Source organism: Sarcophilus harrisii, chromosome 2, assembly GCF_902635505.1.
Source record: "Sarcophilus harrisii chromosome 2, mSarHar1.11, whole genome shotgun sequence".
Taxonomy (NCBI): Eukaryota; Metazoa; Chordata; class Mammalia; order Dasyuromorphia; family Dasyuridae; genus Sarcophilus; species Sarcophilus harrisii.
Genome location: NC_045427.1, coordinates 525,900,852 through 525,920,071, shown reverse-complemented (window position 1 = coordinate 525,920,071; position 19,220 = coordinate 525,900,852). Strand labels below are relative to the sequence as shown.

Sequence of the window (19,220 nt, the reverse complement as noted above, 5' to 3'; positions counted from 1 at the left end):
AATGTACTTGGAAAACTGGTCAACAATCTGGTGGGGAAATGATTTAGAGCCACAACTTATACCATATGCTCCATTATCTGGAGGAAGATTTGAACATAAAAAAGTAAAAACAACAACAAAAAACATGATAGAAAATAGGAGGGAAAAAGTATTTATCTTAATTGTGAAAACAAGATGCTCAAGATGCCATGTCATCTCCCCCATCTCCTCCCTTCCAAACAGTCAATAAACTCTAATGCTTCCCTATGAACTCCAAGATCAAATATGAAACCATCTGTATGGTGTTCAAAGCTTTTCATAACCCGCCCCCATCAACCCTTCCAGTCTTCTCACACTATACTCTCCCCTCAATGCACTATGATCCAATAACACTGGTCTTTTCAATCTTTTTCATCTTGCTTGGAATTCTCTCCTTCCTAATCTTTGCCTCCCAGTTTCCTGAATTCTTCAAGTCCCAGGAAAAATCCCGTCTTTTACAAAAAATCTTTGTAGGTCCTCTAGATCTTCCTCTCCCAAAGTTAGTGCTTTTTCTTTGCTGATTGCCTCCATTTTACCATGAATATAGTTTGTCTTACATAAATGTTTGCATGTTATCTTTCCAATTAGTCTGTGGAATCCTTGAGAACAGAACCTATATTTTGTCTTTCTTTGTGTCCTCACCTTAGCAAAGTATCTAACTTGTAGTGATGCTTAATATTTAATGGCTTCTGAATAATCTGAATTTTGAATAATCAATTTTTCTATGTTAGGAGAAGTAGACTGAAAAGAGAGAAAAAATAGGAAGTCAATTCTGTCCTCTACATAGCTGTATGAGACATCGGACAGTTAAATTCTGAAGAGGAGACAATAGCATAGCAAACAAAAAGTCCAACAGATTTTTAATAAAAAAGCATGATCTGAATTCCCAACTCTGGCTACTTATTAGCCCTATCACCTGTCAGCAAATTTACAATGTCTCCAAGGCCTCAATTTCTTCCTCTGTTAAGTAAAGGGTTTGGACTTGGATTTCAGAGGTATTTCCTATCACTGTAAAAGGATTCAAATTTTTCTTGATGTTATTCTACTTTCTCCATCTTTTGAAAACAGAATTCTAAAACCTATGTATAATGTTGAGACTCTGAATTCATCATATCTCGTTTAGATGATTAGATAAATAAAAAAATACAACTTTATAAAAAGTTAAGCATCCATTTTAAGTTAGGCAAATAAAACTCTCTTATTTGCCCAAGCAAGTAAGAAGAAATTGTTAGAACTGACTGGATTTTGTAGACATTATGGGAATAATGTAAAGAAATGAATCAGAAAAGTAAATATTTTTATAATGGTAAAATGAAGTAAATAATTTGTAATACCTCTGAGAAATATTTTAAATATTGGACAGTGTAGCTTGTTTGGGATTGGGGAAAGGGGAACAAAGTTAGGCTTCTCTTAAGTGGTTTTTATAAATAGTTTGCTGTTCTTAGGTCATAAAACATTATTAAAGAATTTAAAACTTCAGATAAAAAAATTTATAATTTGCCATAATGCTCTTAATAACAAGACACCAGAGAATGAAAAGCATGCACATTAGCATTCAACGAAATATTTTATTACAAACTTCCTATCTTTAAAATGTTATGTTGGGATTTTCTGAATGTATAAAATCAAGAATGCAAAACAGATCCTACCTCCCAAGTAGCTTACAGGGTATGCAGCATGCTCTACCTGTAATTCCATGCAAAGGGAGGATGTGTTCACCATTTGTTCTCTGGGACCAAAATTGGTCATTGAAATTAAATGACTTCAGGTGCTTTTCAATGTTGTCTTCAGGGATAATTTCAGAGATAAGTATACAAACTCTAAGCACTAACATTCTACTCCCAACTTCCAAAAAGTTCAGGCATCTTTGAGTGATTTACTCAAATGGATCTGTGATTTCATCAATGTGAGCATTTCTTCCCATAATTTGGACCACAACCAGTCTACCCTTGCTAAAATGTTTTGTGCATGTCTTTCTATAATTCACCACAAGGAGTCTACCACTGTGCTGGGAAACTTCCTCACTTCCTCTAACATTTGCTAACAAAATCCAACATTCTCTCAATCCCATTTTGAAGCTTTAAATTTTCTTATCTCTAAAAACATTTTTAACTTTTAAATTTGCAGCAAGTAAATTTTGTATAGCAAAGTGGGATTTGTGTACCTAACTTAAGATGAATACTTAACTTTTTTATAAAGCAGTATTTTTTTTTTTGGTAAACATCTAAAAGAAGTATGAAGAACTCATAGTGAGTCTCAACATTAAATACAATTTTAAAATTTAATTTATAGGGTTACTTAATATTTACACTATCTTATATTTGACCTTTAAAATAACCCTGCTAGGTGGGAAGTAATAGTTTTATCTCTAGGTTACAGATGAGGAAACTAAAATTGGACAATGCTAATATCACTTTGAGAACTCTGTTAGGTATATTAGTATTTTATAGATGAAAAAATCGAGGCCAAGAAATGGCTCAGAGGGTCACATAGATAATAAAGAACTGAAGCAGGATGTGCATTCAATTCTTCCTGACTCCAAACCTGGCACTATAACCACTTTCCCACCTAGTTACCCGACTATCAAGATCCCAAAGCTTTTAAGAAACATATTCAAAGTCAGGTTTACTGACTCCACATTTCAGCAGTCATTGTCTCCCTAAATTCCAGCATCCAAGGGATTCTGGAACTTTGATATTTCTTCCTGTTCAGAGTTACAAATATTGTTGTATTTGCTGAAGAAATGAGATAGAACTCATGACTATTTACAGATTTGTTTCGATCTATTTTTGGTTAGCAAATAAAATAGTGTTAAGAACCAGATATCCCAAAATATTACTGGATTGACTGATTTTTGCCACAATAATTTTCTTATTTGCTTTAACAATGAGGGATCACACCAGCTAGATGGTAAAGTGGATAGAGTACTGGCCCTGAAGTCAGGAGGATCTGACCTCAGACACTTTTATTATATTTTATTATATTATTAGCTGTGTGATTCTTGGCAACTCACTTAACCTCAACTACCTTGCAAAAGAAAGAAAAAAAAAAAGAAATTTAAAAAAAGAATTGGGGTAGTGGTAAGCTAAGATATATCAAACTAATTTTAGTTCTATTAAGCATTTTGATAAGACATAAGAAGCAACTTAAAGCTCAGAATTTTCTTCCTCAGTTAATGTTGATATTTGATGTAATGAAAAGAACTGGTGATGAAAGAAGACAAATTCTTGAATGCTAAGTAAAGTGCTTATTATGTGATCTAAGACAATGTTTCCCAATCATGTTATTTTTTATAATGATCCTGAACATAGAAAGGAATAGACCTTTAATATGTTTAATGATTATAACAGAAATCAGTGTGTTAAATAGTCGGCATAAAATAAGGTAGTCTAAAGAAATTTAGACCTTTGTATTTACCCTTCTCATTTAAATTGGGTCATCATTATTATTATTTGTTGAAATTTCAATCTGAAGTCAAGGAGAACAACATTTAGTATCACTCCTCTGTGACTGAATTATGGAAGGTGATACAAACCAAATCAAAGGGCATAGACCTTCCAGAATGATTAGATCTATTTAGATCCACATAGTAAAAATTTCCCCAAGCCACCATTATTACTTGCTACATAGCAGTACATTAGTACTTGCTACATACATAATCTATAACAAATGCTTGTTGATTTATTGAACAGTGGCAATAGTTTCAATCTAAAGAAGGAAACGGGATGGTTTTAGAAATTCTGCTACTCTGTAAAACATTTTTACAGGATAGAAGTCATCACCAAAGGGGATTCTTCCCTGTTGGCTTAGTCTGCTGCTCTTTTGATCAAGACAGGATAGAAAAAATTATTTGTAGAAAATTCTTGGCCAAATCACAAAGCCTTTGTAAACCATACTTTGATATTATACTCTAGTTTCCACAAAGATAAAGAAAAAAAAATCCTCAAAAACATACCAGCAACAAATAGTCCAGTTCTCAAAATCTATTCCCTCTAAAGAAAAAGAGAATTGAAAGAAAATGACTGTTCTTCCCCTTCAGAATTACAAATGCTTAAAAAATTGTTTCAATTTAGCATTTAAATTATGAATAATCTGATTGATCCGGCTATTAATCCGTTTTTTTGTTTTTTGTTGTTACTTTATGTATTGCCACAAAATCACATAAGCCTTCTGAACACTTCCTCAGGGTAACCTATATAGAACAGGTGCCTGGATAAATCTAAACACCTTAGTAATCTGCTCAGTATTTGTGCCCTCAGGTGGCTGAAGAAAAGAAGATTAAATTTATTCCTGTCTCTCCCCCTCCCCAAAAAAGGAGGGGAGATTCTCCCGTGGTCAGTATAAATTATTAGGAAAGAGAAAACGGCAGTTTGATAGTTTGTCACTGATTTAACTTATTATTTCTTCCTTCCTTAGAAACATACTCTAAAAAACAATTGGACAAATGGATCAATAACATGAATGTATTTCAATATTTCATGGATCTGTGAGTCAGTAAAAATATGTCCCACAACATTGTAAATCCTTTATAATATAGTAGATGGTCTTAAGATAGTCCTGGAGCAGGGAAAAAAAATCAACTTCAATCAACCTTTCTTAATCAATCTATCAATAAACATTTATTAATGACTAGGTATCATGCTAAATACCAATCTTTTATTATTATCATCAATATTGTCCTGGCTCCCTAAAATGCATCTTTTTCTTTTGTGATTTTCTTCTTATAGCCCTTACAATAAATGATATAGGAAAATAACAACATACCCTAATTCAGTTTTATGTAAATTAATCACCCTCAAAAAATTCTGATTTCCAATCTGTAATGTCTATATAAACTCTAATAATGTCTTACTTTCCAAGTTAAGTTCCCAAAAGCTAATTTTCTTACTTTGTTTACTAAAATACACTTTTTTTCAGGACAATATCCCATCTATTAATGAATGATATGATTATTTATTAGGTCTCTCCAACATGATTAAACATTAGCTCTGCATTTATTAATCATTTCATAGAAAATTATAAGCATTCAAGAACATGCTAATTAGAACTCTGAATGTTAAATGTTGATACACAAAAACAACAGTAGATTTTTCAGATTACCTATCATACTCATTGGTTTACATTATTCAATATCTAATACCACGGAAAAAACAAGAAAGCCAAACCATAAGACAATGATTCTATTCTACATGTGGCATTGAGATACTTAAAATAAGTGCTAGAGCTGAGATAGTGATTAATTTAGGAGCTGGTACAGCAGGTCTAAACTTTATCAAGCACCCACACACCTGTTAAATCTGATTCAGCAAAAGTCCACCCACAGATGGGAGGGGGAGGAGGAAAAAACAAACAAGCTCAATTGCCAAACTCTGGAAACCTAGGAAAATATGTGCAATCAGGAAAAATTCACTTGTATCCAATGTGCTTTCCACATAAACATACATGTTCTAGGTGAATTTCTCTCTATATTGCATTATCTTAGGTTATAATTTGGCAATGCAACAAGAAATTTAAGAAAATCAGATATTTCTGTTTTTCTTAAACAAAAATTTGAGAGCAAGGCAGCTATGGTTTACTCCATTTTCCTGCTCCTGGTCATTTATGTAATGAAGATGATGCACAAAAATTATTTTGTATGTATAATAGGAGTTGTCTATGATTCCACGGGGATCTAGCTATAAGGCAGTCATGTATCTCAATACAGTTTCTTTTGTCTCATTCTTGCTCTTTGATGTGCAAGTCAGTTGAAAAGTAAGCTGGGATCTCTTTGATGTTGAACTTTGAGACTTTATTGTTACTAGCATGCCTACAAGGAGAGCTGTCAGTCAATTTTTACATCTGAACACCCATGTTTCATTATGGTACCTTTTACAAGCATCAATCTCTAAATACATGTTTCCAGATTCTTACTGATTACCACACTACTCTTATAGAATAAATACAATTAAAACAACTGAATTTTTCAGCAAACGCCTTCAAGTAAAATCTACACTGGTCTTCAACCAAACTTTTAAAGCAAAAAATACCCTTACCAAAAACATTCTTGCAAGAAATTTTTCAAAACACTGAAACCATCTTACTTTTTAAACACAGGTTAACCAAGATTTCTACTAAGGAAATACTGAAAATCATAGGAGAATTACTAGCCCCACCTGAGAAAGAATATGAACACAAGGTGTAAGCAAATCAGCTCAAATCTCACCATCTGCAAGTGACCTTTTCTAGTCCCCTTCTGTCCTCCACCCCTACTTCCATAGCTAGTACCTTCTCTTGCAGATTACCTTCTATTAACCCTGTACGTACATAGATATTTGCATGTTTCTGCCTTCATTAGTGCGCATCTGCATTTTTTACCTTTCTTTGTATCCCCAGTGCTTAGCACAATGCCTGGTATGTACTAGGTGCTTTACACATAGATTAGCCAACAATAGACTTGTAATCCACAAAATTTTAGGATTTCTTTTTTTTTTTTTTAATTTATTTATTTAATAGCCTTTTATTTACAGGTTATATGCATGGGTAACTTTACAGCATTAACAATTGCCAAACCTCTTGTTCCAATTTTTCACCTCTTACCCCCCACCCCCTCCCCAAGATGGCAGGATGACCAGTAGATGTTAAATATATTAAAATATAAATTAGATACACAATAAATATACATGACCAAACCGTTATTTTGCTGTACAAAAAGAATCAGACTCTGAAATATTGTACAATTAGCTTGTGAAGGAAATAAAAAATGCAGGTGGGCAAAAATATAGGGATCGGGAATTCAATGTAATGGTTTTTAGTCATCTCCCAGAGTTCTTTCTCTGGCTGTAGCTGGTTCAGTTCATTACTGCTCCATTGGAAATGATTTGGTTGATCTCACTGCTGAGGATGGCCAGGTCCATCAGAACTGGTCATCATATAGTATTGTTGTTGAAGTATATAATGATCTCCTGGTCCTGCTCATTTCACTCAGCATCAGTTCGTGTAAGTCTCTCCAGGCCTTTCTGAAATCATCAATTTTAGGATTTCTTAACCAATTTCAAAAATAACTTCATTTGTTCTGTAAGGCTGAAACCTAACACTTTGAAATTGCCTATGAAATAAATATTTATTCTTGAAACATGAGTTTGGAGGCTCCTATCAATCAAAATACTTCTCCAAATAATGTCATAATTAGAAAATACTTGCTGGTATTGGTACAATTTAAGTCGAAAAAAAAAAAAACCAAAAAAACCCAAAAACCCCAAACCTGTTTCTTTCATGTGCTTGGAGAAAGCTGTTAAGTCAATAAACTACTTAAAGTGCATCTATGTATGTGCATTATGTATGTACAAGTTCTCAAGTGGATGCCTCTATTTTTAAACATGGAATGTGTTAATTTTTAATGTTCTTGTTATCATGAGTAGCATAGTATCCCCCAATTGGCTTCACTTTTCAGGCTCATTGACTAGCTTCTAGAACTACTTACTGCACAACAGGAAATATTTTTGGCAGAATCTCTGCAAAAGCAAAATACAAGTTGACATTGCTGACTTTTTCTAACCTTTGTTTTTAGCTACCTGTGATTAAAAAACAAAACAAAACAAAACACAAACTTTTTTTTAAAGTAAACCAATAGTTTTGAGTTGCCAGTTCCTAAGTGAGGAAATATATTTGTCATAAGAAAATCTACATGTTATTTTTTTGGTTATAGATTGACAACAAAGAAGCCAGGTTTTGCTTGTTAACAAGTTGAGAATAGAATGCCAAAAGAATTTCAATTTCTTAGGATTTCTGAAGGAATAAAATTAATGTTGTACATTAATGATGGAAGGCTGAAAGTGGTGTTAAGGTTCTTATTTCCCTCTTGTAGAATGTAACTTCCTTATGGGTAACAGAAGTTTTATTTTTTGCCTTCAGATCCCCAACCTATCATAGTGCCTGGCATACAATGCTTATTATATTGAATTTCAACTTAAATACGTTTTAGGAGTTTGAACCCAATGATAAAAAATAAAAAAGACTTTATGGCTAGAATTTGTTAGCCAATGTACAGATGTCAAACATAAGATCTCTGTCTGAAAGCCTTTATTATTTTTCAAAAAAATCTTATACTTAACCTAGCCAAGTATCCTACAAAATAATTCTACATACCTACTTAAAAAACAAAACTATTATAAAATTAAAACCAGTAAACTCATCAAGTGGTATTTGACTCAACTTTTTATTATCTGGGGCACAGAAAGATAAGCAAGAGAGAAATTCTGAACTAATCTTGAAACAAAACAAAAACAAATTATTACTCAATTAGAGGCCTAAAGTATCATTCAACATCAGGTACAGTTTTTTGCAATCAAGGAATCTGAATAATGAAGAAATCCTAGAAATCATCTGCTCCACTCTTCCTACTTTAAAAGGAGGAATTAAGCAATTTACCCATGATCTTATAACTATTGGGTAGCAGAACTAAATTTGAAATCTTTGTTGCCCAATCTAATGTTCTAACTATACCATACTTCCAGGTACTAAAATTCAGTTTGTTGCTAAATATGGGAAAAATATTAATGGTTTCCTCAAGACTTTGAATTTAATTACTATGGAACAATCACATTTATTACTTAATGTCCATACAATAACAAGGTATGAGTTATGAAATCCATTGCACCTGTAGAAGCAGAGTTCATAGGCAAAAGAAACTGCTTCATAGTACAATTAAGAATAAATCATTACAAAGAGACCATATAAATAAGCTATGAATCATAAAGTGGTCTTCTGGGTGTTTTAGTTATGATTTCATCTGTTTATCTTATTTGTAGTCTAGTCAACAACAGGTCAAATCAACTTTAACTTAAGTAGGCGCCATGCATATTGCAAAATCAATATAATGGTTAAAAGTGACATAAATAAAGAAAAAACTGTTTTTATTCACTATCAATGCCATACTTATAGGAAAATTATATATACTAAAAATAAAGGAAGTTTATTTGAATTCAATGTCTTAAATTTCATCTATTTCCTACCTTTTCTTCCTTTGAAGTAAAAATAATGCTTAGTACCCTCCTTATCTATATCAACCTTTTTTCCCTGTTAGAATTCCTAAATTTATTCTATTTTAAATAACATTCACTTGACAAACTCTACAAAACTAATACTGTAAACCGACAACTGGTTCAGTTAAATTCAATTTCCCAATGCATGTTTCAAGTCCTGAGATGGAGGTAGAAGCTAATACTTTTGTACAACTCATGTTTTTAATTTAGGGTTCTATGAACTTATTTTTGAAATACCTATTTTGCTAATTATATTTCAATATAATTGATTTTCTAAGTAACCCTATGTATTTTACTTTATGAATTTAGGTCCATTATTTTGAGAAGAGGGCAGCTAAATGGAGCAGTGGATAGAGTGCTAGGCCTGAAATCAGAAAGCCTCATCTTCCCGAGTTCAAATCTGCCCTCAAACACTTACTGGCTGTGTGTTCCTAGGCAAATCTTGTAACCCTGTCTACCTCAATTTCTTCTTCTGTAAAATGAGCTGGAAAAGGAAATGGCAAACCACTCAAGTATTTTTGCCAAGAAAACACAATATCATGAAAAGACAGACATAGCTGAAAAACTGACTGAACATTCTGAGAAGGGGTCCATAGGCTTCTTCAGTTACCAAAGAGATATATTACATAGGAATGGCTAATAATCCCTGAAATAGCAGAATATTCATTAAAAAAAATCACTTGAAAAAAGGTCATATTTTGATTCATACATGTATATAGATTTGTTTTTTCCTGCATAATTTTTAAAATGAATGTCACATTAAATGTTGATTGTTTTGAATAAGATTTATGACACTAACGGCACTTTTCCTTTAGTGAGAGGGGCATTCAGTAATAAAGTGAACTCCCATTCAGTGAAACCCTTAGAGAGGATCTGTCTGACACAATGCTTCTTGAAATAGCTGAAAACAAGAAATGAACTCTACCAGTGCTCATAAGTCTGAGAACAATTGTTACTTGAGTTGAGATAAGAGCCCAATAGCAGCATAAAATTCATTGAAACATTTAAATTTAAAATATTTTTTTAAAGTAACAATGACAGTAAACTACATTGTATACTTAAAGAAACAGAAAGTAAAAGCTTTTATCTTGATTGCAACAGGAAAGTTAAACTATATTCTTTTTTTTTCCATATGTAATTGTACAAATTGATATCAAACTCTTGTTAAATTGCACCATTTGTTCTAAAGATTGTGAAAACCAATTATGAATGCATTTCTACCTAAGTAACTATTACTGTATTCTTTTCTCACAGAATTTGGAATTGAGTTTAAATCAAGGAATACAAATTATATTTATCAGCCGAGTTAAATTTATGTAAGTACATCAAGTAAACCCTTTACAACTTTTGCAATAAGAGACTAGCAGTTTTAGTGTCTAATTTATTACCCCACCCTTCCTTTTTTTGGTAAAAAATAAATGAACAAACAACCCCCCCACCCCCAAACAGTCTACAGATTTAAGGAATGAAAGATAATGAAGTAAGGCTAAAAACTGTATTTTGAAGAATATAGGCTAAAACTTAAAAAAAATAAAAAATAAAAAGAGAACATAGGTGAGGCAGCATGATTCAGTGGATTTGAGTTTACAACTACTTGTATGGCCTAGGTCAAGTTATATCATTTTTCTGGACCTCAGTGTCTTTATCTGTAAAATGAAGGGCTGAGCAAGGTAAGCTCCGAAGTTCCTTTTAGCTCTAAATTTATGAAAGCTCATTCTTTTAAGATAGAGGTTTATAACTGGCTGTTTCCCACCCCTCCCATTCCTCCAAAAAGCATGAGACTATAGTTACTCCTGTAAATGAGCCAAGAAGAGTTAAAAGTAAAAACCATCACTTCCTTTAAATTAAATTCATTTTTTAAAAAATCAGAAGTGACTGCTAATCTTCCCATTTCCTCCAAGAGTACTTTTATCTGAATTTCCTAAGCAGTTGTGCAGCAGAATTAATATGCATAATTTTAAAATATATCTATGATGGAAGACACAGGGTAAACTATCCCAATTTGGAAAATAAGTCCTACTTTTGATCTCTCTTTGCCATTAGTTGGATTATCATTGGCAAGATAATAAGGTTTTTAATCCTTCATGAGTCTGCAGTCACTAGAGGGCGTTCTTGACTCAGAGCTGACCACAATTTTGCTGAAAACCATCATATTCAAACTTTTTTTTCCTGTGCACCTTTAATTAGGCTGAGTATTTATCTTTGATTTACCCAAGTTAAAAACAATTAATTTCAGACTGATGGGAAACATTAATTTCCAATAATAAAATGACTAATCTTTTATAGAGGCACAGTAAGAGGAAAAGACACAGTATAACTCAACAGAGGACTAGAAGATATTCTATTTTACGTGTCTAAAAGTAGGACAGTCTCAAGGTTTAGGAGGGAAAATGAGAAATTTTAAACAATTTTTTTCTTATTCTTTCTCCTCCTTACAACCAACCTATCTTTTATTTGTCATAATACAAGTACAAATGGAATGTTCTAAATTTCATATCTCTTCCACTAGGCTTGATACACAGTGGGTTTTTAAGAAATGTTTGTGAATGGAACTGGCATATGCCATGAGAAGAGGATTTTTTTGACCATCAAGTCTATTTAAAGGCTCTTCCTTCAGGTCCTGTTCAAAAGATTTCTTCTGATTATGTTTACAAGGATTCTCCCTTAGCTAAAATTCATCATGGGGGAAAAAATTGCCAAAAGGCAGAACACTGCATCTCTAGAATTATCTACTAAAAAAAAAAAAAACATATTAAAACTAGATTATGAATTTGTGAATACTCCTCTTGTACTAAATAAATAGGGCCATACTCCAATTTGCTTTATTAATGACAGTAGATTAAGTGTTGAAGCAGATCATCTGAGTTACAACCTTCCAAATAATCTCATGCAAGGTTAATGATACTCACCTAGATCCTCTTATTATCAGAACAAGACTTAATAAAAATCATAAAGGAATACATTTGTTGGTAGACATGTAGAATAACTCATTTTATATAAAAGCATTTTATGGAATAGTAATTTAAATATATTAGATTCGGAAAACTGAATCTCCTTTCCTAGTCTATAAACTGCACCGAATAATTCCAATAACTGTATAAATTCACATACCAGATCTCAAAGCATCTTTCCGTTCAGAAAGTAAATATTAAAAGAAAAGATAGCCAAATTAAGAATTAGAAGATTAGATTTTTCATGATAGCTGTGATACCTATTAGCTATTTGATATTTGGCAATTAGCTGAGTCTCAGTTTCCTTTTCTGTTTGAAAAAAATTTCAAGAGAAATTTTTTCTCCCTCTTTTGAGAGGAGAGGGAGAAAATAATATTACCTATCCTGATTCTGTCATGAGGTAGCTATTAAGGCTCAAAGAAGGACATTAATTAAGCAAAAGGACTTTAAAAAACATAAACTTGAAGGCATTTTGTAAATAAGTAACAATTATTATTTACCTTCTATTTAAATTCAGAAACAAAATCAAAGCTAAAAAAATGAAACCCAGAATAAGTCTACAATATTAATTTAATATATGTCTTTTCCTTGCTGATAATAGCTGGATATTTTTGAGTTTTTCAAGTAAACTACATCAAAATATAACAACTCCCAGTTCTCACATTTTGTCAGAAAATGATCACAGTTCAACTTCCCTTTACTTTGCCTATTTCCCATCCTTCCTCTGGTTTTACCTCTGTAAAACTGAGAAAAAGAATGTATGTAATGTCATTTTATACTTGATAATGACAGATTCAAAAATTCTATGAATCTCATTGCCTGGCTCAAAAGACCACAAGGATGATGGCAACGGGGATGAAGGGTTAAATCAATCATGCAAGAAACACAATTTGGAAATCATCCTCTAATGAGGGTAAGTTTACAGCCAAACTTTTAGCATGATATTTCAATCTACAGCTCAGGTACCAGTGGCTTTCCATCTGCCACACACCATAAATACACACAAAAGACAATTATTATGTGAAAAGAACATGAAATTTTTGGTGCTATTTATTGCTACACAATCTGTCGTACTACTAAATTTTAAAAGTATCTTTCAAGTTAAATCATATTTCATTTTCACTAGTAAATAACAAAAAAACCCGTAAATGTATGTTGTTAGAATTTTTTTCCTACAATGATATGGTTTTATTGAATTTAATGTACAAAGGGACTATTACTGATCTTAAAAGCTTCTTGCAAGATATTTTCAAAAACCTCAAATATGGGAAAACCGAACCAAACCTACCATAAAAAATGAGGAAAAACTAAAATATACTTTCGCAGATCCTCCTATTGGACAAGTGCTTTAAATTTACTTGTCTCTCTCTTTCTAAAGCTTAAAATAAATTTATGACAGACTACATTTTGCGGTGTTAACCTTTCATATACTAGCCTTTTCAGTTAGCCACTTGATCATCTCATTTATTTTGCCATATACCTCTTAACGGGGAAAGCAGGATAGTAAGTATATCTATTTTGGAAAAACATTTTATTTGTACAATTATTTTTTAATCAAAAGTACTTTTTAAATCAAAAGTATTTTATCAGGCCTAAATGATCGATGAAGCACGACAATAATCTTAAAAATGAAGGGATGATTTTAGTTTTCCTTGGAAGCGGGACAGCTCTGTAAAAATTACTTATTCATAGTTTTATGAGTGAAAATTATGTTATGATTTCCTTGAGTATCTTTTTTTTTTTTTTGAGGGAGCCTGGTGCTCTGTAAAAATGTTCAAAAAGAAACAATTCTTTTAAAAATCATGTTTCATTTTTAAACTCTCATAGAACGTTCCTTGGACAAACATTTTTGACTTTTGCCACAGACTGAAAAAAGAAAAAGCATCAGAACAAGATGATCCCAGTTGCTACATTCTTTTAAAAAGTAGACATTTCTTTTCCTCCTTTGAACTTACAAGGCTGAACACTCAGCCTTGTAGTGAGTGACAGCATTAGCCTCCTGGGCCGGAGATGCAACCTTCACCCTCTTTCAACCCTACATTTCAAAGGTCAGCCAACCTAACCAAGAAGAAGTCCCTGTTAGTGATGTTTAAGAGGATGACACCAATGTTCTTACCAACTGACTGTGGGAATTCAAAGGCTCTAAAAATATAAGACCACATTTAGAGATGAAAATGCCATGAATCATTAAACTATAATGCACAGTCAAGTTGGTAAAGCAACCAACCTGCGATTTGTATAGGAATGGTATGGGCTTAAAAAAATAAAGTATTTCTATGATCGTACATTTATTTCTTTTGACTGCACTCATCACTTCTATCGGCATTAAGTTGAGTTAAAGAAAATATAGCAAAAGAATAAGAGAATAAGCAAAGGAATATAACCTGTTGTGGATGATAAATCTATCCCATTTCCTTTAAATACCAGAGTATGGACATGGCATTTTGTCAATGAATTTTTCTGACGTGCAGGACAAGTTATTCCCAATTGTAAATGCTATGCCTTTTCAGTTTGCCTTAGAAATAATCCAAATAGGATTAGAATAGCATTGGTAATTTAATAAACAAAAACAAAACTGAAAGATGAGGATATAAATTTGCTCAAATAAAGATTTATTACCTCTAAGTATAAAATCACTTTAAGCCTAAACTCATTTGACAACTAGCACAGGGGAAGGATTTTCTTCCCTTAGGTTCAGAAGGATTTAATGATATTTTTTAAATATCACTAAATCAGTCAAAAAAAAAAGTGTTTCTCTTCTATGATTTTTCAATCTCTTCTCCCTTATACATATACTAGAAAAAGTAACGAAGTAAAGAACATTTCTGTTTTGTAGGAAACTTGATTCTATACAATCTCCAACATATGGAACCAATTTGAAGTATTCAAACTGAAGGGCAGTAGGAAGTGTTTAATATGATTTCGTGCCAGTGTTTTTTCCCTTTAAATCCGACAGAGAAAACATTTATGACATTCCTTATTTTTGGATACACTATTCTTCTTTGGTGCAAATTTACATTGAAGTGAGATGATCTCTTTAAAACCCAGAATGTTATAAGATCAGGAAAAAAATAAAATATTCTAATTACCTAGATATATTCTATATTTCCCTTGTGCAACTAAGCTTATAGAAAAATTGCATTCCCAGGGCTTCTGATCTACTTCTCTGAAGCACAATACTATGAATCTATCATTTTGTGGCAGCCAGAGGTCACTCCAAGACAAATGTGTAGGCAAAAGCTTTGGGGTAGGGGGAGTAATTCTCAGGAATCTATTTGTCAATGATGATATGGAATGTCACTTTGTACTAGAGCTAAAAAAAAAAAAAAAAAAACTAAAAGTATATATACAATACCAAATAAAAATATTAAAATAGCCTTTCCATATTGATGGAAAAGAAAAAATATGTAATATGGATTATAGTTGACAAATGAAATGCAATTCCACTTTAAAAAATAGCCTGCTCATCCTTCTTCCCTGCCAAATGAATACTATGTTGAAATGAAAAGATATTATTCACATCATAAAATATAGCAAGATATGTTTAAGAATAAAAATCGTTACAAAATTAAGCAATATAGTCTGAAAATAGTAGCACTATATACCTTACCAATTTTATACCTTCATTATCAAGGGTTTTTAATTATCAGTTGAAAATACTAATACTGAAGGGCTGATTTGGGGTAGGGAGGGGAAAGATTTTCTTTCTTTTAGTATCTTAGAATTCTGTAACCTTAGTTAACTCCATTCTTGGAATAATTGACATATATAGTTGTAATTGCTTTTTATTATTAGCTTGCATTTTTTTAAAAAAGACAAGATCACTTTTCTTATAAGCCAATGAAGAAAAGATATAAAATTTATACATCTCATAGGAAGATTTAATCAAAAGAGGGCCGTTTTATTTTTCAAGAAGTTTCAACCTGGTGATAATTAATTTAAAAGATGTCACCCAATCTCCACTAAGGCAAAGCTCTGAGATCCAAAAGTAAAACCTATGTTGATTATTGGTGCCCTTCATTCATGGATTGCAACAAAGCTCAAATTTAGCAAACCTTTAACCTAGTAATCAAACCTAGAACTTATTAACAGGAGCAATATTAACACATCCAAGTTAAATGGATCGTTCATAATCCGCATGAAAAGATGTAAACCTAGAATAATGATGCTGAAAAACAGAACCAAAAGTACGTCGGGTGTGAGAAGCATGTTCACGTTTCTGCTCCTGGTGTCCGAAATAATAGGTAAAACTGTTCTTATATCCTTCAGCTATGACACGGGTTATCAATACACGCCATATTTCCCCTTTCTCATTAAAACTTCCCTCTTCCTGGCCGAAATGTGACTTCTTGCCCCTTTGGAGAGAGTGACAAAGGGAAACGTCATCTTTGTCACCCCCTCTCTTGGGCAGCATCTAAAAGACACCAGATCTTAGTCAGACGGAAGCACAAGAGCAGACGACTTAAGGAGAACGAGGTTTGCAGCACTCAGTCTCGCCTTTACTGTCCCTTATGCAACAGTAAATCACGCTAACCCCAACCTCTCCCTCTGGAAATCATGTGGGCAGCTAAGTTCTTTTAAAACAAACATCCGAAAACACACAGTATAAAGTGCAGCTGTGGCTCCCAAAGTTTGCGTGCGTCTCCGCGTGTCAGTCGCTCTCTGGTTACCTTCTGTCCCTGGATCACTTTCTAAAGCTTTCTAAAACATGGAAATGGGAAGGGGAAAAGAAAGGACGGGGGAAATGACCAGCGGACATTGCCCACACGGGCTAGCCAAACTCCTTCCCCTTTAATGTGTGGTGGAAAACCCGCCCTCCCCGGCCTAGTTGTCCCTGGGCAGCCAGCGGTGGCGGATCTCTGTGACCAGGACAGCTGGGTACCCTAGAGATCAGACCTGAGCTAGTGGAGAAGGGTCAGACTGGGACTTCGCTCAAAGGCTGCCCACCCGGCAATCGTCGGCAAGGATTAGCTCGAGAGAGACGGTGCAAACCCAGTGAAGCTAAGTCTTCCTCCTGCCCCTCCACCCAAGGTGTGAGCTGTGAGGTCAGCTGGCAAAGCTCTAAGGAAGCGCCAGTCCCCCTTCCCTAGTCTGGTGCCCCCATCCACTAGCTGAGCTTTTAGGCAATGGGGAGCCCACTGGGTCAGAATCAGTGGCACAGCCCCCTCTCTTCTCCTCTACTCCCACCCCAGCCAAAAGCGGGGGTGAGAAGGGGGGAGCAGTAAGTGCGACAACTGCCGCAATCACCCCCCCCATTGCCCTACCTGCACCCCTCTTTCCTCCGCTTCTCCCCCTCCCCCGCTCCGCAGAGAGTTGCTGCTGCAAACTTTGTTGCAGAAGGCAGCGCTACAGAGCCGGCCCGGGGCAGGAGGCGGTAGGGTAGCGGCCACCAAGAAACCACCGGGTAGGAGAGGGGCAGTGCAGGGTAGGAGGGGAAGGAGTTCTACACGCACCTACACCTTGGGTAGGAGGGGGCAAGAAGCCGCCGCAGCCATCCGCAGGGCTCGGGCTGCCCTAGCGCATGTACCTAAAGCCCGGGTTTGCCCGGCCCCCTTTCCCCTCAACCCCCACCCCCACCCCCACCCCTTGGGAAAGACAAGCAAAATCAGGACTCCCGCTCCTCCCCCTTCATCCCCCACCCCTCCGGCTTCTCCTAGTTCCCCTTCCCCCTCCCCAGCTCGGGCTCTCCACTCACCTTTCATCGCTGCAATCACAAAATACATCATTTAAGCCGAGGTGCACAGAGCGCAGGGAGAGCGGATGGTCCGAACCCGCAGCCCCGCTGCCGCCGCCGCCGCCGCCGCCTCTCAGGCTGCTGCCGCCGAGGCCGCCGCCGCCCGAGCTCCAGCAGCAGCTACCGCAGCTGCCCGCCCGCCGCCGAGAGCCATCCCCAACCATATGAGGCTCCATGTGACCGGCTGACATCACGGCCGCCGCTCTGTTTACACCGCGCCCCTTTCGCTCCGGGCCGCTCTGCCCCGCCCTCCCGGGCCAGGTGAGCGCCGCCGGGCTCCCCCTACAGCCCAGCCCTCCCAACCGGGCAGGGAGGACACCCCCGTTCCCCCCCCCCACGCCCCAGGCCAGTGTGCCTCCGCCTCCTCTCCTGGCTTTTCTGGTTGTAAAGCCGCGAGCCCCCAGCCTGTTTTGTTTTCTCAAACCCTCCCCCCCGACCCCCGGTGTCCCGCACCTGTTGCAGAAATATAATTTGGAGGTAACGCATATGCCCAGCTGCAAAAGCCATTCTGGTCATCCGCTTCAACTTTTCCACCCCAGGTTAGAAAAGTCCTGCCCTGCAGATGGTGGCTACCTTCCCTCACCGCCTGGCAAGTCATTAAGTACAATTTCCCCCCGTTTGGAGTCTGGAAGCTGTCTAGTCTTTTGTTAAAACTCCTTGGGGTATCCCGTGCCCCCCATCTCCCCCTTTTTTTCCGACGTGATTCTGGGCGCTGGTGGTCAAGAGACTGATTTTCTCGGGATGGGGAAGGGGAAGAAGGGAGAACTGCAAACCGTAGACTGCAAGATCCTAAGCGAGCGAAAAGGAATATTATTAGCAGAGGAGATGTGCTATTTGTTTTACAGCAGCAGAGAACTGTAACTCTCCAGACTTTCTCACACCCACCACAGACATAAACTGGGGTGAGAACCACGTACTTTGGCTGACAACCTTACAGACGGAATTAAGGCTCAAAGACTATCCCCAGTCATTTTATGCAACCCAAGTCTGCAAGACAACCAACTACTCGTAATATCCTTGATCTTTGTTCTGACCCCGACGAACAATTCAGATACCAATTTTATAATTTAAAATTGCTACTTAATTTTTTTCTCTCTAGGAACAATAGTAGCAACAGCAACAACAAATTTAATCTCGCCTTTATAAAATTTAACTAATTTGAAACCAATACTTGAAAAACAAAATAAATCCCAAATTTTGAAGTTGTTACTGTTTCTGCCTAGCTTTATGGGGAACTCACATGTAATTATTCTTCAGATGCATTTCTTTACAATGAATTTCAGATGTTACAAACAAAAAGTATATGCTTTCAATTTTAGAAAGTCTTTCTCTCTCAACTGAATAGAACATTTTTAAAAATTCAGAAATCAGATCTAAAGACTTGCTGCTGAGCTAAGTAATTTCCAATTGTTTTCTGTTTGTCCTATATTTCTATTTCCAACTTCAAATACAAGCTTTCCAGAAAATATTTACGTGCCTTCATTGTAATTAAACATA

At 35.4% G+C, this 19,220-nt stretch overlaps 1 protein-coding gene and 1 long non-coding RNA gene across 6 annotated transcripts in view; one reads left to right on the top strand and one right to left on the bottom strand.

The window, feature by feature from the left end:
* RORA (RAR related orphan receptor A) overlaps positions 1–19,220 on the bottom strand; it is an 854,973-nt gene that overhangs the window by 82,524 nt on the left and 753,229 nt on the right. The window contains exon 1 of one of the 5 annotated variants that reach the window (XM_031949459.1): positions 17,685–17,801. The exons of the other annotated variants lie outside the window; for them this stretch is intronic. Coding sequence (XP_031805319.1) covers positions 17,685–17,715 — 31 coding nt within the window. The 5' untranslated portion in view covers positions 17,716–17,801. Of the gene's footprint in view, positions 1–17,684; positions 17,802–19,220 lie in introns of those variants that run through there. 5 annotated transcript variants of the gene reach the window in all.
* Positions 17,804–18,928, top strand: LOC116421066. Its single transcript, XR_004231384.1, has 2 exons — positions 17,804–17,984; positions 18,263–18,928. It is a non-coding gene; the product is annotated as an uncharacterized LOC116421066 (long non-coding RNA).